This window comes from Lytechinus pictus, chromosome 6 (assembly GCF_037042905.1).
Source record: "Lytechinus pictus isolate F3 Inbred chromosome 6, Lp3.0, whole genome shotgun sequence".
NCBI classification, from domain to species: domain Eukaryota; kingdom Metazoa; phylum Echinodermata; class Echinoidea; order Temnopleuroida; family Toxopneustidae; genus Lytechinus; species Lytechinus pictus.
Window position 1 is genome coordinate 22159227 of NC_087250.1, and position 27109 is coordinate 22186335.

At 35.2% G+C, this 27109-nt stretch overlaps 1 protein-coding gene across 1 annotated transcript; it reads left to right on the plus strand.

The window, feature by feature from the left end:
* Positions 1-8100: 8100 nt before the first annotated feature.
* LOC129262821 (sodium- and chloride-dependent taurine transporter-like) lies at positions 8101-23524 on the plus strand. The gene is made up of 6 exons (XM_064101197.1): positions 8101-8214; positions 15851-15988; positions 17084-17186; positions 19700-19803; positions 20416-20589; positions 21436-23524. The coding sequence occupies exons 1-6, from the start codon at positions 8146-8148 to the stop codon at positions 21655-21657; spliced, it is 810 nt and encodes a 269-aa protein (XP_063957267.1). The 5' UTR covers positions 8101-8145; the 3' UTR covers positions 21658-23524.
* Positions 23525-27109: the final 3585 nt, after the last annotated feature.

Sequence of the window (27109 nt, forward strand, 5' to 3'; positions counted from 1 at the left end):
TATTCGATATTCGATATTAAAAAAATAGGGGTTTTGAAAGCTAACTAGGGGGTTTAACAGGTGCAGCAAGTATCGGGCAACCATAAAAACACTGGCTTGCCCAAATACGAGGACATTTAGGGGACAAACGTCAGTGAATAAAAGGGCATGACATTTTTATTTTGTGATTTTTTTTCGAGGGGTCCCCAGGGATATCCCGACGGCCTAGCCGGGGTAATAACGTATCCTAACTTGTAGAACTTTACTTGGGCAATCAGATAAACACTCGCATGACCCGGCGCATGCACATTTAGGGGGCAACTCGGTAAAGCATATCATGAGCAGATCTTATTCATCTATTATACTCAGTCCTAATTCCTCCACCACTAAAATAGTTCCGAAAGAGTGATACATGTATTTTTCTTTCATTCGCACAAAATATGTTCAGTGGTTGCCCATTCTTTGTTTCTAGAATCAGTCTAATCATTATACATACTCTTTTTTGTAATCAGCTTACAAAAGAAAATTAGAATGGGTTGGGTTGAATGAATATCTTCAGCCGTCTGTTGTATAGATCGTAATTTCTTGGAAAAAAGATGGGGGCGTATAACGATAGAAAACGTATTGTCAAAACATACAATTTGAGTATAAAGCTCCTATAATCTTCGAATGATTCTTAGGAGACATTTTCTTTTGCATGTGTAGCCTTCAATTCAATTAATCAACAAGGAGTTATACCCCTACAAAATAAACGTTTCATGAACTAAAATGTCTCTTTTAGACGATATCGCGTGACTAATTTCAAAGCTATTGATTGATTGATTGATTGATCGGCTAAATTTCCAAAGCGACTATAACATAATAAGAATTTAATTTCAAAATCATTTTTAAAGGCCAAAATTTTCTGGCTCGCTTCGCTCGCTGGCGACTTTTACAAATTTTTCCACATTTGCTATGTTGTGCTGCCTCAACATATTTCGTTTATTATCCGCAACTGCGTTGAACTTAATATAATATGTGGTGTATTCACCCGCAATTTGATTTTAAAAAATGGCCATCTGCAATGTTTAAAAACATCACGTGGTTCCGGGGGCTCCGCCCCAGACCAGTGGCGGCACCAAAGGAGGAGGCCCCAGTGAGTTCCCCCCCCTGAAATTTTGGGGAAAAAAAATGTAAAGTAATTTCTCGAAAAATATTTTTTGTTCTTTAAATTTTGAAAATTTCCTCATCCATTCACCGTTAGCATTAAGCTCCCAACAATTTTGGTCACTAACAAATCTTTGAGGTCATTATATAATATTCAAAATGTCGCTCGCGCTACGTGCTCGCAGTTACTAATAATGGAGATAAGTAAATTATTTGTTCACATGGGGCTTAATAATCCAATGTTATTAGAGTTTTCATTATTCGTTTTAGCGAGATACATATCCTGCGTATTCATAATTTTCATTAATGAAATATTTTCAGCGAATTAGATAGCAATTCAGTTCATGATTACAAAAAGTGCTTAGAACGTCCAGGTATCATCCCCGGATATCAAAACTTTTCGGCTCGCGCTTCGCGCTCGCATTATTCATTTGGTGAGATATCATCTTCATGGACCAATTAATGCAAACAGCTAGTCCTTGACAGGTCCCTTTTCAAGTCAGTATAGGGACTATACATTTGAAATAAAATTAGCTCGCGCTTCTCACTCTGTTTTAAAAAAATTGTGTGTCACCCCCCCCCCCCCGGCCCCAAAATGTTATTTTGCCTCCTCATAGGTTAAAAACTATGGTGCCGTCTTTGCCACGGACCCGATCCGCATAGCACTGATCCCCCCAAAAAAATTATACAACCGAGAACAAATTAAAAAGAAATGATAAAAGGAAAGAAAGATGAAAGATATGATGTCATTTTTTGCATACCATTTTTTTTCTCGCTCGCTCGAGACTTATTATTAAGCAAATTTTTGCTGCATGCGCCATGGTGTGCCCCTCTTTTTGTTCTTATCACGCATTGAGCTTCGCCCTAATGCTCGGGGCACAATCATAAAACATCCTGTTCATACAATGATATGACCCCTCCGTACTCCCTTCTCTTTCTCTCCCGTTCCCACTCCTTTTCTTTCCTATCTCTCCATTTCGCTTCTCTCTCTTCTATTTTGTATTCTCTCTTTCCTTTTTTTGTTTTACTATACCCACTGGCGGCACCAAGGGATGGGGGAAAAGTCAGGACCGTGGTTCCCCATGCTTGAAATAGCCCTTTATTCCTTTAATTTTGTTAATTTGAGCCCCCTAAATGTTCATGCGCCGGGTCAAGCTAGTGTTTATCTGGTTGCCCGAGTCGAGTTCTACAAGTTAGGATACGTGGTTACCCCGGCTAGGCCGTCGGGATATCCCTGGGGGCCCCTCGAAAAAAAATCAAAAAGTAAAAATGTCATGTCCTTTTATTCACTGACGTTTGTCCCCTAAATGTCCTCGTACTTGGGCAAGCCAGTGTTTTTATGGTTGTCCGAGACTTGCAGCTGCACCTGTTTATCCCCCTAGTTAGCTTTCAAAACCCCTAATTTTTTAATATCGAATATCGAATGTTGGTCCAGCTTCACAGGCGTTTGAATATCGAACCTGAATATCCAACCAACTTCCTGCTGGTCTGCTGCGCATTCAAGTCGAGGGAACGAGTTAGTAAGTCGTGGGAACGAGTTACAAACTTACAAGTCGAGGGAACGAGTTAGTAAATCGTGGGAACGAGTTATAAGTCGTGGGAACGAGTTAGTAAGTCGAGGGAACGAGTTAATAAGTCGAGGGAACGAGTTAATAAGTCGAGGGAACGAGTTAATAAGTCGAGGGAACGAGTTATAAGTCGAGGGAACGAGTTATAAGTCGTGGTAATGAGTTAGTAAGTCGAGGGAACGACTTACGAAAACAAAAATGACATGTCACCTTAAAGGCTCTGTACTTTGATGTGAAAATGAGGAACATTGGTACTCCGTTCCAGGAAATGTGAAAATTGCTTTAGATCACCCACATTGTTTCAACATCGCTTAAACAAACTCTGTTACGAATAATGATCCATATTTGCCCCCCCCCCTCTCTCTCTCTCTCTCACTCTCTCTTCCTCTCCCCCTGTCTTAAAAGTAAAAAATCAATATTGTTATCATATTACTATTATTATAAACATTATTATAATATTATTATTATTATTATCATTATTATTAATATCATACTTATTATCATTATTATCATCATTAATATCATTCTTATTATTATTTCTTATCATTATTCGTGTTACTATTATTATAAATTTATATTATTATTCATTATTACTATTACTTATTACTATTCATTATCATTAGTATTTACTATTATCATTATTATAGTTGTTGTTGCTGTTATTATTATTATCTTCATTATTATGATTATAACTGATATTATTATTGTTTTTGTTATTTTATAGCAATATATCCAGTGAAAAAAATATATGTATTTCAATTTGCTTGAGTTGAAACTTTATGTAGTGTACAATGCATGCCTAGTGACCTGGGGTTATTTACCACAATGAGACAGGTAACAAAATAAAGACAGAAGTACATAATCGATTATGTAATTTTCGACCCTCTTATGGATAATGATATACCGAGGCACTAATTTCACAAAGTAGTTTTGAAGCATCGTTTCCTTTTACTTAATATATTTTATCATGAAAATATGACTTGTTTCAAAGAAATATTGCCCGATTAAATATATTTTAGTAAAGATCAATAGACAAAAATTTTTAACTAGAATATAATTTAGAAACTAAATAAAACTATCGCATTTCGATAAACAAAGAGTTGCGGAATTTGGTTATATGTTGAAAATAATTTTGGCGGACCAGAAATAAAGTTGTACATGGTCTAATATTGTACACTTACATTCTAACCCCTAAATTGGCACGAAGATCCATGGTTTAGAGATAACATCATTCTTGATTCCAGCAGGACCGTTTTTTCTTCTTTACGTTCTACTTGTAAATGCTCCATCAATTATATGTACATGTATATTTTTCTGTAACCCTGCCAGTAGGCCTACTCGTAATTACATGTAGCATCACTTCTAATAACCGCTTCCTTACACACACTCAACTTATCATTTCTCGTGTTTTGCAATCATTATTGTTCATTGAAATTATTACGGTTAATCGAAATTAGTATTGCAACTTAGAATCATTATTATTGTAAACTTGAATTATCACTGGATATTTGAATTATTATGGTTAAATTGATATAAGATTATTATTGTAATTGAGATTGATTCATGTCTATGTGCAATTTATATGTTTTTATTTGTAAACTCAACGGCAATTCAGCCTTCGTGGCTGCTACATTGAATAAATACATCTTGAATCTTGATTCAAATATTATATTTACCGTTCAATTCATAGCTTTGATGTGAAAACAAATTTGAGAAAATAAAGAATATTGGTACTCCGTTCCAGGAAACCTGAAAATTGCTTCAGATCTCACCCACATCGTTTCAACATCGCCTAAATAAACTCTGTTTACGAATAATGATCCATATTTTCACCCTCTTTCTCTCTTATACAAGTTAAAGATTATTATTATTATTATTATTATTATTATTATTATTATTATTATTATTATTATTATTATTGTTATTATTATTATTATTATTTATTGTTGTTGTTGTTGTTGTTGTTGTTGTTGTTGTTGTTGTTGTTATTATTAGGTAAGGTAAATAGGGTATTCTCTGGTATCGATATAGCCTAGCATGGCAGGGTTACCTTGAGCATTTAACAAGTTGCTTTGTTCAAAAACATCTACATTGATATTCTTATTACTATTATTATTATTATAACTGTTGTTATTATTATTAGATTTTTATTACTATTATTATTATTAATATTATTATATTGTTGTTGTTGCTATTTCATAGCAATGCATTGCAGCGAACAAATATGTATTGCAATTCGCTTGAGTTGAAAGTACTAGACATGCCAGAATGGAAAAGTTTTACATGGTCCAATGTTGGACTCTTATATCCCCTTTCCTGGATTGTCAGAATGATCGTGTATTTGAGTTTTGTCAGACGTGTATCAATCAGATATGATTATTTACGTCTGGGACCGACCTTTAACGTCACCATCCGAAAGACGTGACCAGGGCTCGAACCTCTGCATCAATTTGTAACTTCCCCGCATAGCTTGGATTACAGGCGCACGCCACAACGCCCAGTTCCATGAACTAAAGATGATAATAATGAGACAGTACACAAAATAAATAAAGTTAGTAAGTCGAGGGAACAAGTTATAAGTCGAGGGAACGAATTATAAGTCGTGGTAACGAGTTAGTAAGTCGAGGGAACGACTTACAAAAAAATAAAGACAGAAATAACTATATAATCGATCATCGACAAACCTTATGAATGCTTAAATATCTAAGCACTAATTTTACAAAGTAGTTGTAACGCATCATCTTCTTTTCTTTAAATATTATTTTAAACAAAAATATCACTTGTTTCAAAGAAATGTAGCCCTATCAAATGTATTATTGTAAAGATTGATGGACCGACATTTTGTAACTAGAATATAATTTAGAAACTAATATTTATATTGTATATCGGTTTCTAGGGCGGCGATATTTTTTTAATATTTTGACGTAAATTTTGGCGGACCAGTTTCAAAGGTTTACATGGTCCAATGATGTTGTACTCTTACATCCCCTCCGATCCCCTGGAATGACACGAGGACCTATGAGCTAAGGGATGGTCCAGGCTGAGAGTATTTATAGCTTAATACATACAGTAGAATTCACTGAGCAAAATGCCGAAAATTTCATCGAAATCGGATAACAAGTAACAAAGTTAATGAATTTTAAAGTTTAGCAGTATTTTGTGAAAACAGTCGTCATGAATATTCATTAGGTGGGCTGATGATGTCACATCCCCACTTGTTCTTTTGTATTTTATTATATGAAATTAGGTTTATTCAATTTTTTTCCTCCAAGAACTTGAAAAATTGGATTGACAACTTATTTAGTACATTAGATATTTATTGCTGCAACTTATTTCATTATAAGGTAGACATATTATTCACACAAGTATGAATTAATGAAAAAAATATGATTTTATGTAATAACATAAGAAAACGGAAAGTGGAGATGTGACATCATCAGCCCACCTAATGAATATTCATGACGACTGTTTTCGCAAAATATTGCCAAACTTTAAACTTCAATAACTTTATTATTTGTTATCCGATTTTGATGAAACTTTCGGCATTTTGCTCAGTGAATTCTACTCTATGTATTAAAATAAAAATATTTTCAGCCCGGACCATCCCTTTAAAGATAACATCATTCTTGGTTCAAACACTACAAATACCGTTCAATTCATAGCTTTGATGTGAAAACAAATTGAAGAAAATAAGAAACATTGGTACTCCGTTCCAGGAAACCTGAAAATTGTTCATATCACCCACATTGATTCAACATCTCTCTTTCTGTTATATTAATTAACAATCTTTATAATATTGTTTTTTATTATTATTTATTGTTATGATTATTATTTAATAATAATAATAATAGTTGGATGTATAAAGCGCTTTTTGCCTGGGGATACAAAGCGCTGCTATTATTAACCCGGCTTTAGCTCGAGCTACCATCACCGGCGCTCAGTGCATGCAAGGAATTACTCCTGCCGGGTGCCCATTCACCTCACATGGGTCGAGTGCAGCATTTGTGGATAAATTTCTTGCTGAAGCCATGGCTGGGATTCGAACCCACGACCCGCGAGAGTCAGAACCACTAGACCACGACGCACCCACCCTTTACCATCATTATTCAAATGCATTGCTCTGAATTTGCTTGAGATAAAACGTCAGTTCCTCGAGTATAGACGCACCTAGTAACCTATTTTATTGTTACTCATTATGACACACGATAGAAAACAATGACAACAAATAAATATGTAATCGTTTATGTATTTTCGATGAGCTATCATATGGAGACACGAATTCATAAAAAGTTAAGGAAGGCTTTTTCCCCCCTAATACTTACATATTTAATGAAAATATTTCATTTAATACACATTGCCTTATATAAAAGAGTAAAATAAAGTTTGATAGACCGACATGATTCAACTAGAATATATTTTACAAATTAAAGATATCAGTACATTTATGCCTTCTAAATATCAAAATACAATATTTGTCTAAGAAATAATTTCGACAGGACAGAAACAGAGGCTTTTTTTCCTATTGACCTTTTCTTGTTACAATAATCTGGTTACCTGGGGTCCGTTGCAGAAAGAGTTGCGTTTAAACGCAAGTAAAAAAAATCAATCGCAAGTCCCAAATTCGCGCTGTTGATTGGTTGAAAATCAAGTTGCGCATGATTTTTAGAGTTGCGATTGATTGCAACTCTTTCTGCAACGGGCCCCAGAATGAGTACGAATACCTTCCTTACCATGAATCAACCATCCTTGGTTCAAATACCACATGTTACCATTCTCTTCATAGCTCAGGGGCCCGTTTCAGAAAAAGTTGCAATCAATCGTAACTCTAAAAATCAATCGCAACTTGATTTTCAACCAACAACAGTGCGCATTTGGGAGTTGCGATTGATTTTTTTGACTTGCGTTTAAACGCAATTCTTTCTGCAACGGGCCCCTGATGTGAAAACAAAGTGAAGGAAAGGAAGAATATTACTATACCGTTCAAGGAAACCTGAAAATAGTTCAGATCATATCACCCACGGTGTTTCAACATCACCAAAACAAATTATGTTTACGAATAATGATCCATATTTGCACCCTTTACCCCCCCCCCTTTCTCTTTCTCTATCTCTCTCTCTCTCCCCCTCTCTCTCTCTCTTCCACCTCAGTATTATTATCATTATTGTTGCTGTTGTTATTATTATTGTTGTTGTTGTAATCATCACTATTATATTACTATTATTATTATTATTATCACTATTACCATTGTTATCATTTGTTAAGTGTGTTGCTTTCCATCATATGGTATGCTTTGTGGTATTTCAATACGGTTGTCAGATTTTATACTAAATTCCCTCTTATTCAGGTTTAAGAATGTATATAATGTAAAAATATCTTCCTCGCTTGTACTTGAAATTCTGTTATTACAGGACCGGGACTGGCATTTATTGCGTACCCTGAGGCTATAACCCAGATGCCCGTGTCACCTCTTTGGGCTGTCCTTTTCTTTCTATGTCTTATAGTCCTGGGCTTAGACACTCAGGTAAGGATACTCTTTCCTGGGGGGGGGGGCGTTTCACAAAGATGTAAGTATGACTAGAGTCGCACTGTTTATTGTTTGTTTGTTTGTTTATTTATTTTCCGATTATTAAAAAAAACATAATACATAATTATATATAACATAAATAAATAACCTAAATGGCATCAATGGAAATAAACAAAATGAATTGCAAATATGTTGAATGGATAAAATTTATAGAATATTCGAAAGGATTGCCCATTTCAGAGTTATTTAAATGAATTACTCTGTTCTTCCATAGGGTCCATAAAAATATTAAAATAGTTTACATTGCAATACAAAGGAAATTTGATATTGAAAAAAAAAATGGGGAAAGAAAAAAAGAATATAGCATACGTATAACTGAATGCATCAATTAACATTACCCACTTAAATGCCTAGTTGCGTACAATATTAAAGGCATGACCGCATTGGTCAGATAATGCGAAGAGGACGTGCACTAACTGCGTATTGATCAATAAGATTGCGCGTTGGATATCATTTACTCGTCGGCATTTAGTTATACTTAAATTTATGTGAAACACCCCATACATGCCATACTTAAATCTTTATAAAACCCCACAAAGTCCACCCCCTCCCCCCCCAAAAAAAAAAAAATATATGACATTTTATAGTTTCGTTTAATTTCACAAAATAGTTATTAGCACACTTTGGTCGGTATGCAAAATTAGGGGACTGATGATGTTATCCACTCACTATTTCTTTTGTATTGTATTATATAAGAAATATGAAATATTCTAATTTTCTCCTTATAATATGAAATATTCTAATTTTCTCCTTATTATCCTGTTAAACAATGTTTTTTCCTCCCTGAACATGTGGTATTACCACTATTACAACATTTTATGGTTCAGTTATTGGTCCTTAATGTCAAATGACTTCAAGCAAAAATAAACATACAAAAGAAATAAGGAGTGATGGACATCATCGACTCTCTCATTATTTTGAAAGTCACCGAGTTATGCATGTAACTGTATTGTGAAAAATAAGCGAAAGTTTAAAATGTCATAACTTTTTTATTTTACATCCGGTTTTGATGTAATTTTCAGCATTAAGCTTGCTTGATTTTTCTCTAATGATTAAAATTAAAATTTTTCTGGTGTGGACTTGACCTTTAAGTGTGATTGTAAGTCTTAACCTAACTCTTTGTGAAACGCCCCCCCCCCCCCCCCGACACTTGTCGTGCTTCACTCGTGTTATTTCGTGCATCACTCGATCACTCGTGTTATTTCGTGCTTCACTCGTGTTATTCCGTGCTTCAGTCGTGTTATTTCGTGCATCACTCGTGTTATTTCGTGCTTCACTCGTGTTATTTCGTTCTTCACTCGTGTTATTTCGTGCATCACTCGTGTTATTTCGTGTTTCACTCGTGTTATTTCGTGCTTCACTCGTGTTATTTCGTGCATCACCTTTTACATTTCTGTATTTTGCCTTTGTTTCTGCTTCAATGCTGTTGCTCCGGAGCTTTTTTTTGTCTTTCTTTCTTTATTTACATTTACTTCTGTGTTTCCCTTGTGATAAATGTTGCATAACAATATTATCAGTATCAATAATTAATAAACTGTATATCTCTATTTATTATAAAGACTCCCGGTTATCACTTTCATGTATAGTATTTATTTGTAATGTCTACCTTCCGATGTATGCATGTATATGGATGTTTTATATACCCAAAGAAATGCTTAAGGTATTACAAATGATAATTTGGCGCCGAACATTAAGGGCCCTGCAGGTGTCAACAAGTTGATCATAAACGACCCTCTGTTGGGGTTCCCGAAGGGTTGTTCTTACCCCATTGTTTTCTTAACTCTTTAAATGCCGTTGGCAGCTATACGTGCCCTTAGCCCTCTAATGCCATTGGCACGTATGCGTGCCCAGAGAACCTTTTTTTTTTAAACCAATTTTACAGCCAGAAAATCAACACCATATTTTCTGTTTTTTATGTTGTTATACTGGCCAGGAATTCACCATTCATTTTATCATATAAAAAATAGTGGTTTACATAGACATTTTTTGAGTAAAATTGTATTTTTGCATCATTATTTTCAAGAGTTGATTTCGGATATTGCCGCGATCTGAATCAAGATTTCCCCTATTGACACGTGTGATATAACGGTTGTGTGTAGCAATACACGTACTTCTATGGGCAGAGCAACGGCGAATGTGTGAAGACATTCAGCTCGGAATTGACCAATGACCGAGCGGTACGATGTTCCTCACCCAACACTACTCGCCCATTCGCTATTGTTACATGAATATTCATGAGCTATCGATCGGGTCTTTTGCAGGCCAGTATGGTAGTATTCTTGTGTCAAGGCTTTTTTCTGCCTGCAAATGTGCACTGTTTGGGGATTTTTTTTTTTTTTGGGGGGGGCGGGGGAAAGGTCTTATACATTGTTTTTAGCATTGTCACAAAATTGTTCTCGTTATAAATATATGAGTAAAGAAGCCTGTCATTTCCAACTCTCGTCTGCGCACTGCAATCATCACACTCATTATTTATTTATTCGTTTCTTATTGTTATCAATATTATCATTATTAGTATTACTATTATTATAATTATTATTATCATTATTGTTATTGTTATTGTTATTATAATTATTATTATCATTATTCTTCTCTTTCACCTTCTTTTTTAGTATAAAAGGGATGGTCCCGGCTGAAAGTATTTATAGTTTTATATACAAAGCAGAATTCACTGAGCAAAATACCGAAAATTTCATCAAAATCGGATAACAAATAACAAAGTTATTGAATTTCAAAGTTTAGTAATATTTTGTGAAAACAGTCATAAATATTATAATTACATATTATGTCATAAAAATTATTGTAATCATATTAATTGCATTTCTCCTGCAGCAAAACTCTCTCTTTATAAACTTAAGATCAGGTAAATAATGGTTCATATTCGTTTGTGTTTTTATAGCCCTACCATTATAAAAAAAGAATTATTGATATTGTTACGCTTATTAATATCATATTCAAACTTCTCACAAAAATATGAATTGTTCAATTTTCTCCTCGAATAAAATAGGACGAAGCAAAAAAAAAGTGATAATTAACCTCTCCCTGCGGCGGAGCCGTTTTGGTACATTGCTGGTATTTGGATCTGTGGCGGTGTTTTCCGAATCAATTGCTAATTGCGCCAAACTGAAGTGTTTTCAGGATTTTTAGTAAATGTAAATATGAAAGAGCAGACATTTTTTCTTTCTAGAAACAAAGGTATCGCTTCTCAAATCAACAGAATAGTTAAGAAATTTACGAGGAAAAAGTCGTGTTATTTTGTAAAATCTTCGCTTTTCCCCAAGTCAATAGGCAATGTGTACAAAAATGTGTAAGGGCAATCAATGCCAGCAAAAAGATGATGGGTAAATTCCCCTACACGCTGAGCTCTTATGTCAAATGTGCATATACTACTAAACGAAAAAAATGAATCAAGCAAAATTGATAACAACACCAAATAATGTACAAAGTTTGGTGGAAAAAATAAGCATCAAATTTGCATCGGTTACGGAAAGAAACCTAAATATTATTTTGATCATCAACAAAATATATGATGTCAATGTGGCAAGGGCGAAATAAAAAGTATGATGTGTGTAAGGAAGAAAAAAAAGAGAAAATGGGAGTGAGCAAATCAAGCGAGTAAACGCACTTTTCATGATCTTTTATTTACAAAATTCTGTGAATGTCATGCATTTTCCGCAATGCGTTTTTTCCCCCATTCTTCATCATTTGTTTTATTAGCGGGATATAATTTATATTAATCAATGTATCATTTCTTCCGATGATCCGCTTTCTTTTGTTTCTCCCTTTTTGCCAGCAAAACGATGATGGGTAAATTCCCCTACACGCTGAGCTCATATGTCAAATCTGATATCATATACTACTAAATGAAAAAAAAAATGGATCAGGAAAATTTGATAACAACACCAAATTACGTACCAATTTTGGTGGAAAAAATAAACATCAAATTTGCATCGGTTACGGTAAGAAACCTAAATATTATTTTGATCATCAACAAAATATATGTTGTCAATGTGACAAGGGTGAAATAAAAATATGATGGGTGTAAGGAAGATTTAAAAAAAAAAAAAAGTGTGAGTGAGCGAATCAAGCGAGTAAACGCACTTTTCATAATCTTTTATTTACAAAATTCTGTGAATGTCATGCATTTTCCGTAATGCGTTTTTTTTTATTCTTCCTCATTTGTTTTATTAGCGAGAAATAATTTATATCAATCAATGCATAATTTCTTCCGATGTTCCACTTTCTTTTGTTTCTCCCTTTTTGCCAGCAAAAATATAATGGGTATATTCCCCTACACGCTGAGCTCATATGGCAAATCGGGAAGCATAAACTGGATTACTACTAAATGGAAAAAAAATAATATATCAAGCAAATTTAATAATTGGAAATGTAAATTGTACTAACATATCGAGTATGTTGATTATGCATAAGTCCTACTGCATGAATATTGACAATGCACGGTATAAAGAAACTTAGTGGTGTCACTTATATATCATTTGAACAGCAAATAATGTCCATTTAATTTTTATTTCAGGGAAGGGGAAGTAAAATTAATCCTTACTAGATTGATATTTTTAATGACGGGGTAATTATAAATATCACAAATAAAGAGGTGTAGAAAATATAATTTCTGATATTGTCGAAAGCAATATCTTACTTTTCTGATAGATGATCCATTACAAACATATTATTTGAATAAACAATCGTAAGGTTCAACAAATTATAAAGATCTAAATTTCTCCAAATTGTTAGTAATTTCTACCTTCAAACCCCATTGCTTCGTTATTTATGTTCCATCTTTTATCTTTCAATTTCCTGTATTTTTGATTTGTCAAGGATTATATAGCCTATACATTTCTTCAATCATAAATCTTATCTTTATCCTTTATTTCTAAATATGCAAAATAGGCTTCAGCTACAAGGTGTGCTGTTTTCCCGTGATTTCTTGTTCTCATTCTCGACATTATCCATGCCATCTTTACCATCATCCCTATCATTATCATCATCATCATTTAGATTACAGGAAATTTGACGTATATTGTCGATGCTAAATGTCTTAAAGTCGAAACAAATATTTGAATAAAAATTATGTACTTTAATGGCAATAAGTCAATGGAAGGTGTTGGGGAAAGAGACGGAGGAATCTTAATCTTGATCTCAACGGAGAGAAAAGCTATTGTGCGTATCGGAACCTTTGAAAGTATTCAAATCAAAAGACGCGCGCGTGGCCCGATTTCTATGAACATCCTGTGCTAAATTGCTCTCCTCGATAATAGGTCAGGAGGGAGTGCGGATTAGACATTCCACGTGAAAGGGAGTCTGGGCATCTATTGTTCATGACTTGGTGGCATGAACAATAAAAATGCAGTCGCTATCAGACAGGTGGCTACTTTGCTCGCTTGCGGAATGAATGAAGCCTAAAGTTTGAAAATAATCAATTATTCAAAGACATAATATGCAATGGGGCCCTTTTCTTGTCTAAAATTGCCATTATATTTTCATATTCATATTGCATGATATTATCCACACGAAAAAGAATATCCGGCATGTATTGTCCATTCCTTGGCATGTACGAGATGCATAGTTGGCCCAGATTACAGTCTGTAAATTGTCAGAATACCAGTCTTATAATGACTGTAATCACAAAATTCTAATTGCGTAATTATTCATTATATTTATCTTAATTTTGGTTACCCTGGAAGCCGGGGGGGGGGGGTCTCTTACTTCAAAACGGATCAACCTTAACATTTAAAGACAGTTTAAGAATGAGTGTTCACAAATATCAACGTTCATAATATTTTAAACGATTCATTTGTCCGACCAGGACACCCAGTTTTTGTACTGCTGTAAAAAGTAGTTGTAGTGTAGTAGTAGTAGTAGTAGTAGTAGTTTTGTTACTCTCATTATAATTCATTAGCTCACTGTAAATTATCGTTTATCATTTAAGCACAGAATCTATGCAAAGATATAAAAGTAAAATAAAAGTGAAAAAAAAACACGGCATGAAAAAGAAAGGAGAGAGAGATCAGAGATTACGAGAGATGGATAGATAGATAGATGGAAAGAGAGAGAGAGAGAAAGAGAGATGTGAGATCAGTTATTTACGTAATAATGATAACGTATGAATATTATGCTAGAATTATGTTTTGTAATAAATACATTTAATTTTGTATTCAACCTTGGTCATCACAAAAAGGGCTAAAAATCAACATAAACATTTCCACCTGACCTCACTTTTTTTGTAAGGCGAGGGGGGGGGGGGGTCAGACCACAAATACAGAACAAATAGAACTAAAATTTCTTTTTGAAAATTTGTATTGAATTTATTTTTAGTTTGTAACTGATCTGTATTTCCTCTTCTTGATTCACGAAAAATAAACATTTTTTCTTAGTTCTGTGTACTTTGCCAAAAACGCCCATATTATTTTGTGGGATTTTACACCCCAAACCCGTTAGTATTGAATCTGTCCGATCCCTCTTTATCTATATTTCAATATATCATCTTTAGTTTTCTATATTTTGTCTCCTTCTGACTGGCAATAACTTTGTTACAGTACGAAAGCCCGTATAGTATGTACGACGAATCGACCCTGACAAAATATGGCCAAACTTTACACTGATTCATGCTTTTGATCGATAGTTGAGAGGGTCGCAAATGTCTGTTGCCGACACTGGATAGAAATCGCCTACATTATCCAAAACAGTATATAGTTGAGTGCATCGCACACCACAAATCGTATCCAGGTTACGATTTTTCTAAAAACATGTTTTGCATTACGACAATATTGACAAGAATTGAAATGACATAAAATTTACACTGCGCTAATAATTTTGTTTCCCCCATAGCGGTTGTTTCGGAATACAGCGCATTCTGAAAAATTACAGGGTCTTGTTTTGAAGACTACACGAATGTAAGGGTACGGTTGGCTGCACTGTGAAGATACATGGCTCTAATATATTATTGTGTGTGTTTGCGTGGGGATCGCAGCTGTGTTGTGATTGGTCACTTGATCGACGGCAATGCCCTTTTTTGGAAAGGTCGGTTTCTATTTCGTGTGTATAAACCCTCTCACATTTCAGAGGAAATAACTTGAATAGCAAAATAGTATTTCATTAAAAAGAGCATTATTTTTCATATTTCTGTTTGCTCAATTTCATCAATAGATACGTCATTTGAAAGGGTAAACATTGAACTTTAATTTTATCCTCTTAATTTTTTGGTATCTCTACAATTACTCAGGTTATTTACTCTTTGAAATGTTCATGAAACCGTAATTTTCTAGGTTTTACTTATTGAAAAAAAACTATGTAAAATATTTCATCTTTTCTCAATTTTTCCGATTGCAAATATGAAAGGTCATAACATGATCATAAAGTTCATGAACCATGCATCATTTCATATGTAGAAGGTTTCATTATACAACGTACGAGTAAAGAGATATGACCGTTTTAAAATCGGTCTCTGCTTACGTTTCGGTCAATTTAGGATTCCCTCGAATATCCCTGGCACTATAGGGGTATTGGGCATGGCATAGTAAGAGTTAAGTATCATTTCTTTTTTCTATTTGATCAGTTTGTTGGAGTAGAAGGACTCATCGCTACGATTGTGGATTTATATCCTAATACTCTTCTCAAGGGGCTTCGTCGTGAATTGTTATGTGTCTTTGTCTGCTTGGTCTTCTGTTTAGCTGGAATACCTATATGTACCTACGTAAGTATGTCTTTGTATTATTTTAGTCATGCAGTTTCTGTTCCTTCGCCATTTTAATAATGAAATTTGATGGCTTAATATCCAACTGTATTTATGTTGTATGCTTTTGCAGATAATATTTGTTTAACAACGAGTACATAGATGAATATTAATATTATTGTTATGATTTTTTTGTGTATGTGTGTGTAAATTATTTTATGAAACAAGGTTAGGTGATTCCTTTTCATACAAGCTTCACTTTTGTTTCAGCAAGCCCCTCCGTTTTACTCTAAAATACAAAAATCATCTGAGCTAGTTTAATTGTATGAATTGTGTTTATAAAACCTAGAATTATGTTATATATGAAATTATATTGTGGAATATAATTTTGTTATGTCATCAATAAATGAATTGCAATAATTTTTGTTTCACCTTTTTTGTAACTACATCGGATCTGAGATCTACATGGAATCTAATTTATTGTGTTAAAGCACGGCATAAAATGGTATCAAATAATCAAAGGACATCATGTCTTTAAATCTGGAAAAACAAAAGGGAGTCTCGAGAAAAAAAACCCACAAAATAGGGGGCTTTCGAAGATGCACCGGGTACGGATTCTCGAGCATAGTAAACGCTTTGAAATACCCGTCAAATCACAAAGAAACTCTGAGAGGTCTTTGTCTAAACGTGGTGAACCGGGACAGTAGATCGTCCTAAGATTCGAAGCTTACGAAAAATTGCAAATATGTCGTTTGTCCAGAGTCACAGACGACACTGCTGTTTTGATTTACCGACATTCGACGAAAAACTACGTAGTCGAGAGTGCTTTTTGAAATATATTCTCTATGTTCCAGAAAGCTTCGGTGTAGTGTTGTGAAAACTCCCTAATGATTCTGTAGGTACAAAATTTGCCGACATTAAGCATATCAACGTTCATCGTATGTTTCGGGCGCCCTCTCAACCGAGAGTCCAAGAGTCCATCCGAGAGTGCAACTTTGGGTCTTTTTATTGTTTTTAACTCTTGATGGAAAAGGGGTTCTTGGAAAATAAGTCACGATTTTTGAAAAAAGTGTAATTTACTGCTATTGATATTTCCCCTTTTGTCACGTTATACAGGGAGGCATGTATATCTTCCAATTGTTCGATTATTATGCAGCCAGTGGCTTTGTTCTTCTGTGGGTTTCTATGTTTGAAAGCTTTACCATCGGATGGGTTTACGGTACGTATACGATGTAGGTCACTACAGGTCGTGACCTTTGACATAATCGTAGAATAGGGTATTCTCAAATACCGATTATGTTGCAAAGGTAAATTGTCAATTCGTTAACTCGTCTACTCATCACATGATGTACTTCCATTTAGTCTTATTTATACAATTCCGTCCATCAGCATTTAATCTAATAACTATTTGGTCTAATAACCATTTGGTCCAATTATCACTTCGTATAATTACAAGTTGGTCTATGACCATTTCCTACCATAACCAGTTGGTCTGACCAGTTCGTATAAGAGTAGGGGAAACCCCGGTGTAGTGGTCCACCTGCATTCCCCCCAATCAGTTATATCGGGAGGAGAGACCTGCGGGTCATAGTGATTCAGTTCGCTTTTCGCCTCCCAGGCACTCCCAGGCACAGGTGACGCCAAACAAATAATAATAATAATAATAGCCATTTTATTCATTCATTTCGCCCAATTAACACTTCGTCCAATCAGACCAAGTGGTATATGGACGAAAGGACTATTGGACCAATTAGTTATTAGACGAAATTGTGATTGGACGAAATGGCAATTAGACCATACGGATAGTGGATGAACTGATGGTAGACCAAATGATAGTAGCCGAATCTACATTGACGCAATGGCATTAGAACAATTAAAAATAAACCGTTGTAAAACCGTTCTCTCCATTTGGTATCATGCTGAGTTTGATTTTTAAAGATTTTCGTAATCTACTATTGATTAGCCCTGATCAGACATGGAATATTATTCGGAGTAATATTCTATTATGCATGCATTAAAATTCCAAAGATGTTTCTCTTGTCAAGACAAAGCTGTTTTTGTCGGGGGAAGGGTCGTATCGAGTAGTGCTCGTCTGGACAGAGAAACTCCGACCTTACTCCGACCAGGATACTCCTGGAAATCAGTCGGAGCATCTCAAGTGGTCGTGAGATGAGAAATATCTTTGCAATTTTAATCAATGCAAAATTTGATTTTACTCCTACTGGGATCCCACATCTGATCAAGGCTATTATCATGTTGATGTATCAGTGGTGACTGAGCAGGATTCTTGAAAGGGGGAGTTAAAGCTAAATGAACGTAGTTGCAGTAAAACACTGATTTCGTGAGAAAGTCTGTAAAACCAAGGTAAAGAATTGATATATCATCGTGGATCTAGATCTGGTACAGTTACATAAACTGAACTTTGTGAAATCATAATATCTAGCTAAAAAACGATCACACTGAAGATCGCCAACACAGATAGGCACACGTGGGACAGTGTATTATTATTGCTGGAATAAAGACCCGACGGAAGTGACCGAATTCGCGCTTATTTTGCTTATTTCTCAGCAATTACACAATTTCTTCCAGAATCCTTTGGCACATATTTTGTATTCATACACACTTTGGTGATCATAATATTAAATTCTGTAAAAAGTCATTTTGAGATCGTTTCCACAACTGGAATTTATCTTTGAAGCTGAAAGAAAGGTCTTAAACGTTATTCAAAGGGGTGGTTGAATTCTTAGGGGGGTGGGCACGGGCGTCGATCCATTTTTCAGATTGGGGGGGGGGGCGAAATCATAATCAACGTTCCAAAGGCGCTCGATCACACAAAACAAACAAACTCACCCACACAGACACACACATGCATATATATGTATATATATTATATATATATATATATATATACACGTATATGTATGACTCATGAGAAACAGACACATATCTCATCAACAAATTAATGCAAGCGCGAAGCGCGAGCTGAAATTTTATACTATACTGACCTGAAAACAGGAAAGAGGTACCTGTTTAGGACTGTTTGTAGTAACTCATAAGGAGGATACATATCCCACTACACAGATATTGCGAGTGCGAGCTGAAATTTTTTTCATACTCTGACCTGAAAGCTTGACATTCTAAGCATTTTTGGTACCAATTATTAAGATGGGTATCTAAAAGAATAAATGCGAGCGCGAAGCGCGAGCTGAAATTTTGATATTTCAATCTGGAAAAAATTGACCGTTTATTAATAAAGAACAATATATATATCCAACAAAAGATTATTGCAAATCGAAGCGGGAGTTCTTTTGAGGTTTAGAACTGAAAACGGGACATTCTGTTCACCTATTTAATCATGAAAAATATGGGTTTTTGCTACAGAAATTATGCGAGCGCGAAGCGCGAGCTGAAATTTTTTTTATTCCAATCTGAAAAGCGGACATTTTAAGCACGATTTTAAATAAAATATGAGTTGTGTATCTCAATATCGCTTGCTGATATCTGAGTAACATTACAATCTTATTTTATTTTTTGCACATGCGGAATTATTGGGGGGGGGGCAAAACGATATGTTTGCCCCCCCCCCAATATTTTCATTGGTGGGGCGATCGCCCCCTCCTGCCCCCCCCCCCCAGGATCGACGCCTCTGGGTGTGGGTATTTTAAGGGGGCGAACACCTGTAACCCCCTCCCCTGCATGCGCCACTGTGATGTATTGTGTTTTTGTATATAGGTGGGCGTCGATTTATGAAGAATGTAACAGAGATGTCAGGTGTTAGATGGATTGCTCCTTACATGATAGCATCGTGGATCTGTCTCTCTCCACTCTTTACCTCCGTGAGTATAACTGCAGAACTATGGTGTTAGTTTAACCATGTTAACGATAATATAAACGCTGTTACTTTTAAATGACCCTACGAGATAAGTGATGTAGTAACGCCATTTTGGTTTGTAATACACGAAATACATTTATCAAGATGATTTTCAATCAAATATTTCTGAAAGTTCATAGACAATCAAAATAAGGAATACCAAACGAAAGGCAAGATCCTAGACCCTCGTTTAATATTTGTTGGATTTTCCTCAAGACTTCACCAATTACCCTTTTGACACGCACTGTATTGGGGTTTCCCATGACTAGAAACCATCGTGGAAACAAAATGATAAATCCATATTCTTGGTAATAGCGAAATTCCGATCCCCCCCCCCCCATTGATCGTCGGCCCGGCAGCCACTGTGCAGCGCCAGATCGACACAAAACAGGATAACAGCAGCTCCCATGTTTTCACGTTTTGGGGCTGGACTTGCCATGCAGGGTTTGAACTCTCGACCTCCAGGTTGTGAGCCGGTCGCTCCACCACCTGAGCCAACACACTGATAATGATTGTTACAATTTATTGTAATTAACTTTTGTAATTTATACATTTTTATGATCTCCATCTTTTGCAGGCAATCTTTGTCTTTAGCCTGGTGAAATACAAACCCCTGACGTACAATAATACATACGTGTACCCATGGTGGGGCTATATGATCGGCTGGATGCTCGCCCTCGTTTCCATGGTCAACATCCCTATCGTCTTCTTCTATCAGTTGATCTTCAGCGCCCACGGATCCCTGATTGAGGTAACATTCAGTCATAATCAGTGGCGGATCCAAGGGGGGTCCCGTCCCCTGCTCCCCCCTTGAGGGCCATAGTCAATATCATCAGTGTAAATATGTCATTCATATCAAGTGTGCCCCCCCCCCCCCCATCCCCGCCCCTTGAGAGTCACAGCAAATTTATTTGCTGGGAATATGTCATTAATACACAAGTATTGTAAAATTGTAAAACATTTCTTGGAAAAATGTGCCCCCCCCCCTTTGAAAATCCTGGATCCGCCCCTGATCATAATTCGTTTTTGTATGCCCATACTAGAAACTTCACGTTTTCTGGGTGACAATAGGGAGTTTTCTTCTTCTTTGCGATGGCAATGAGGACGGATTCTACATCATTGAAAATCTATTGTCAAATGCTGTTCATGACAAAGCAGTCTTTGTCGAAAATTGCTGAATTAAAGTGGCAATTTAGTCCGTGACTCTGGATAGATGACATATTTGCATTTTTTGTATATCAGCTCAGAATTTTACGAGCAGTGTTACTCTAACAGAATATAAATGGTAATTTCGAAATCATTATCCCATATATCATGTAACGTGGTTGTTCCGTGTTGGACCTATATACACATCATGAATGTAGAATCTACATTAATGGGTCAATGTTAGGCCAATTTTATACCAGAATCTTTCATTTCTTTTTTATCATGATGAAAATGCATCTTATATATATAGATGCATTTCACTTAACTCTCACGATATGAATTACACGATAGTGCCAAGCGAAAATCAACAGTCTTTTTGATAAATCAAGATTTAATTCAAGGTTTCCTTGTCTCATTGTGTCTTATAATTCACTTTTTATTAATACTTCAGCGGTGGAATGTCCTTACCACACCGTACCTGCCTCACTGCCGAAGCGAAACAGTCAACGCCCCCAACGTCCACGTGGTCGAGCCTAGCTTTCTAAATATTGAACTTGGCCTCAACAGCAAGGCCAACAGCGATGTGATAAAGAACTGTGACAGCGACATGCCTCCACCGCCTTACGATGAATCTGTTGGGGCTCATGATCACGATGCCATAAACAGTGTCTAATAACAAGACTTTCTCTGCATTCAACTGGTTGGTGATAAGATCATCTGACAATCACGTGATCTACATTGCTGTATACATGCATGATTGCGCATTAATTCGTCATTATGTTGTTATAATTGATATGATGGTTTTATGTTGTATATGCGAATACATATTAATATGAAATTTTTTAGCGCGCCCCTTGGGTTGTTCTCATGGCCGCAGGTGAATAAAGACTGACGTAATCTCAAAGTCGCTTAGTATAATTTCTTCTTCTTACTCATGTAACTTGATATTTGCTCAATCCGTGGCGATTGCGAAATTGTTCTTATCGATATCAAGGGGTAGCCAATTATAGTGGACATGGTATTACTTTGACTAGCAGTTGGCCCACAACTAGCGAGATGAAATATTCTTTCTTTAATTGCATTCCTGATCTTGGAAGAATACTCTCCAAATGCTTAACCATAAAATGATATGAACAGGGTATTTCTGAAAATCAATTAGATTTTTTGTTTTTATATATATATATATGACTTGTTTAATGTTTTTTGTAATGTATTACATGTATTTTGCATTTGAATGGTTTGTGGAGAAATATTGAATAAAGATTTTCTTTGAATAAAACATCCACATTCGCGTTGCAAACAACTTGTACTCTGTGCTGCAAGGGCAGCGATCTTGGGGGCACTGTGCCCCCACACTTTTTGAAGCACTGAAAAGGTGCCCTTTTACCCAAGAAAAATACCCGTTAATGAACGTATACTGTGCCCCTTTCACCTAAGGAGGACCCCTTTTTAGGTGTCACTAAGTGCCCTTTGCTCGTATCTGCCATTTTTTACAAAAAATGCCCCCCCCCCATAAACGTGTTCTGTGCCCCTTTCACTTGAGGAAGGGGCCCGTTTTATGTGTGAGAAAGTACCCCTTTGCCTATTCATAGGTGCCCTTTTTCGTATCAGTACCCCCTTTTACCCCTCAAGTACGTTCCACCCTGTTACACCCACAAATGTAATAATCGCCCACAAATGTAATAACGCCCACAAATGTAATTACACTTTACCCACAAATGTAATCACGCCCACAAATGTAATAACACTTTACCCACAAATGTAATAATGCACTTTACCCACAAATGTTATAATTTTTGATCGCCCACAAATGTAATAATGACTTTACCCACAAATGTAATAAATTTGAAGGGATTTTTTGCGAATCCGTTCTAAACTAAAGTCCTATAGTAATGCGTATCCCGCCACAAGCATATGCTTCTAGGGACCTACGCCTTCCTCTGTACACATAAGTTGTATATATTTATATTCTTTATGGAAATTGATTTCATATGAATTATTGTTAACAAAAATGAAGAAATTTTGTAAAATGGAGGAAAATAAGTGTTTATTTGAAAAAAATTGAAATAAAGCACAAAAGTGTTAAGTCTTTTTCCAGACCCGGTTAATTCTAAAATTATAATATAAGTCCGAAGTCTTTTTTCCAGACCCGGTTGTTTAAAAAAATATAATATAAGTCCAACCTAAGATACGATAATGATATTCCAGTGGAATAAATGAGAATCGAGGTTAGTCTTTTCTCCAGACCCGGTTAGTTATAACGAAAAACTAAAACCCTTTACCAACAAATGCAATAATGACTTTACCCACAAATGATATAAATTTGAAGGGATTTTTGGCGAATCTGTTCTAAACTAAAACCCTATAGCAATGCGTTCATATAGCACAAAGTCGTAGTCTTTTTTCTCTAGACCCGGTTATATAAAACATTTAAACAATCTTCCAAATAAAGATCCCAAAATTAATTCTTCTTAATGTTGAATAACATAGAAGTTTAGCGTAGTCTTTCCTCAAGACCCAAATATTTCAAATAGCAAATGAAAAATAATAAATAATAATAAAAAAACAACAAGACCCCACGATCTTATTAATGTTGAACAAAATGTAAATATAACATAGTCTTTCCTCCAGACCCAGTAATAAACAAATCATTCAAAAACAAAGCAACAACAACAACCAAAAACAGACCCTGCAATGTTTTCAACATTGAATAGCATCGAAATATGGTGTAGTCTTTGTTCCAGCCCCGGTTATTTCAAAATAGCAAATCATAAAGAACGATATTAACAAAGACCCTACAATCTCATTGGTGTTGAATAACTTCTTCTTCTTCTTCTTTCCTTGGTTGGCAACCAGTCAGGATTGACTATTTTAACTTAAAAATATAGCATAGTCTTTCTTCAAGACCCAGTTATTTTTAAATAACAAATCATAAAAAACGATATATAAAAAGAATAAAACAAAGGCCCCACAATCTTATTGATGTTGAATAACATGGAAATATAGCGTAGTCTTCCCTCCAGACCCACTTATTTTTTTAAAAATACAAATCATTTTTAAAGAGTCAACAAGTAACAAAGACCCCTACTATCTTATTAATGTTAAAAATAGCTTCTTCTTCTTCTTCTTCTTCTTTCCTTGGTTGGCAACCAGTCAGGATTGACTATTTTTGCCACAGCTTTTGTTCAATTTCAACAGCTTGTTATTCTTGTTATTTTTCTTTTCTTTTCTTCTGTTTTCTTTTCTTTTCTTGTTATTTTTCTTTTTTTTTCTTTTTTCCTCTTATTTTTTTTTTCTTTCTTTTTCCTTTTTCTCTCTTCTCTTTTTTTTCCTTTTCTTTTTCTTTTCTTTTCTCTTTTTTCTTTTCATTTCCTTTTTTTCTTTTCTTTTCTATTGTTCTCTTTTTTCTTTTCTTGTTTCATTCTTTCTCTTTTCTTTTCTTTTCTTCTTATATAGACATATTGTATTTTTTGTCCTTTTAAAATAAGAATTTTCCTTTTTTTTTCTTTTTTTTTATGCGTTCTGTTTCTTGCAGCACGTTGTATTTCCTTCTGCTACATTAAGCTGCAATAGAGAAAACAAAAGTAAACTGGATTTGTGGCCTGATAAAACTTCAGGTTTCGGGACACCGAAAACTAAAGTATGGGATGAAAGTGCAAAAAAAAAAAAAAAAAAAAAACAAGCAAACAAACAAACTTGAAAACAAAACCAAACAAACCAACAAATAAACAACAAAACTTCTCTCTTCATTCTTAACTCCTTTCTGTCCCCCCTGACAAATCACCAAATTAAAGAACTCGGATAATTAGCAACGGGTAAGGAAGGGAAAAAAGAATATGGGGGAAAAAAAAAAAAAAGAGAGAAAAACAGGATCCACGACGATCGCTGAGCTCCGCGTTACGGGCTATCTGTTGTCGATGTAGTAAAATGACATATAATCAAAATGTATAGGACCATAGGAAAGTGAGTAAAAATCGACCATGTGTCTGCATCTTCTTTTGCTTTGTGTCTCCCTTTTATAGATTTAACGCTTGTAGAAAAAAAAATTAATAATAATAATGAATAAATAAATAAATAAAAATACAAAATTAGGGGGCGGAGAAAATTCAGACTTTATAATCGTTTCGTTCTGAGAACGAAACGGACCAATGCAGATTGGGAGTCTACCTTAGTACTCTTCAAGAGATCCATTATTTTTTGGGGGGGTTGATAGATTTGTTTCTGTAAGTAGCATGGCTCTCTCTATTATATATTTGGGACACTCGATTAAAAAATGCTCAACTGTTTCTAATTTGTTGGGCTTACATGTATCACAAAGTCCCGTGGGGACGGTGGGGTGTATATTAAGTCTTTTTAAATCGTAGTTCAATCCTATTACACCAAAACGGAGTCTGTGGATAATGGTTTCATGGAATGTACTTAGGGAACAAAAAAAAAGGGAGAGTTAACAGTGGGATGGTATAATTTAAGTAGGCGATGGGATTCATTCCATCTTTTTTGCCATTCTAGAGTGTATCTTTTGAAAATGAGATGTTTTATTTCTGTTAAAGATAATTTGTTGTTGACTTCAATTTTTTTCTGCAATGCATTTTTTGCTTTCGTGTCCGCCATCTCGTTTCCACTAATACCGCAGTGGCTGGGGATCCATTCAAAGTTTATGTCTATGCCTAAAAATGTTAAATTTGTTAGTAGGGTAAGAATTTCTGAGACAAAAGGTATTTCTTTTTGTTCTGATATTGCTACTAGGGAGCTTGATGAGTCACTAAAGATTACTACTCCTACGTATACATCAAGAGTTTCTAACCAGTTGAGGGCTAAGATGATTGCTGCTAATTCAGCTCTATATGATGAAGTATAATCAGTGAGGCGTTTAGACTCGGAGTAATGGAAAGCTGGAACGAAAAGGAGGCAGCACATGCTCCAGTGACGGGTTCTTGGATCCATCTGTGTAAATATGGAGTTGATTTGACCATTTTGAATTAATAAGATCGAGGCTCGTTTGTTTTTTATATAAAGGATGGTCATGTTTATTTAGTTCCTTGTTCAGTTCTATTGAAACCTTCGGGTGTTGAAAAAGCCATGGAGGAAAAGCGTATCTACATGATTCTACAGAGTAGTTTATTTTCTCTGCTCTGATTCCAAAAGGTTTATTATTTTTTTGAGTTTTGGATAAATCGAATTGCCAGCACGGTTTTATATTAAGCAAAATTGGATGGTCTTCATGTGTTTCAATCTTTGTTCTGAACTTATCTGTGAGTGCTTTTCTTCTCAGGTCGAGGGGCATTTCCCCGAGTTCAGCCTGCAGGGCTTCTAGTGAGGTAAGAGGGAGCCCTCCAACGCAAATCCTTAATGCTTGATATTGAACTGCATCTAATTTTGCTTTTATTGTTTGGGATGCACTATCATAAGCCTCGCATCCATAATCCATTAGCGATCTTATTATTGCCCTATAAACAATGAGGAGGGATTTGGAGGAGCTTCCAAATGAAGTTCCAGTAAGGCTTCTGAGAATGTTAAGTTTCCTTTTACACCTTGTCACTATATCCTCGATATGGGCATGCCATGTAAGTCGGTGATCAAAAGTGACACCTAAAAACTTTTTAACAGAGTTGAAAGTTAGACGATTTTCTCCTAGTTTTATCTCAGGGCAATTATTTTTTTGGGCTTTTGTAAATAAAACCAGAGCAGTTTTATCAGAGGAAAGACGGAAACCCCATTTATTAAACCATACGTGTAATTTGTTAAGATATTCTTGAATTTTTTTTGAGGTTACATCTAATTGATTACCAGACATCCAAACTGCTATATCATCTGCATAAATGGATGTGGTGACTGGATTGATGATAGGGATGTCCCTCATCATAATATTATATAATATGGGACTAAGTGTACTTCCTTGTGGGAGTCCGTTTTGCATTACATATATTTTTGATTCACTCTTTCCAATTGTAACTTGGAATGTTCTATTAGAAAGGTAGTTGTAGAGAAAAGTTAGCATTTTACCTTTGATACCACACTGCAAAAGTTTGTAAATTAGACCTTTTATCCATAATCTATCGTATGCCTTTTCGACGTCTAAAAATAGAGCCAAAGTATGTTCTCCATTGTTGATAGCTTTTTGGATA

What these genes read in the sequence shown, in the direction of transcription:
- LOC129262821 (XM_064101197.1), top strand. Translation starts at nt 8,146, where the DNA reads ATGCCCGTGTCACCTCTTTGGGCTGTCCTTTTCTTTCTATGTCTTATA. An exon ending in GAATACCTATATGTACCTAC is followed by an intron (nt 15,989 to 17,083) that starts GTAAGTATGTCT and finishes CACGTTATACAG; the next exon opens with GGAGGCATGTATATCTTCCA. An exon ending in CCCACGGATCCCTGATTGAG is followed by an intron (nt 20,590 to 21,435) that starts GTAACATTCAGT and finishes TTAATACTTCAG; the next exon opens with CGGTGGAATGTCCTTACCAC.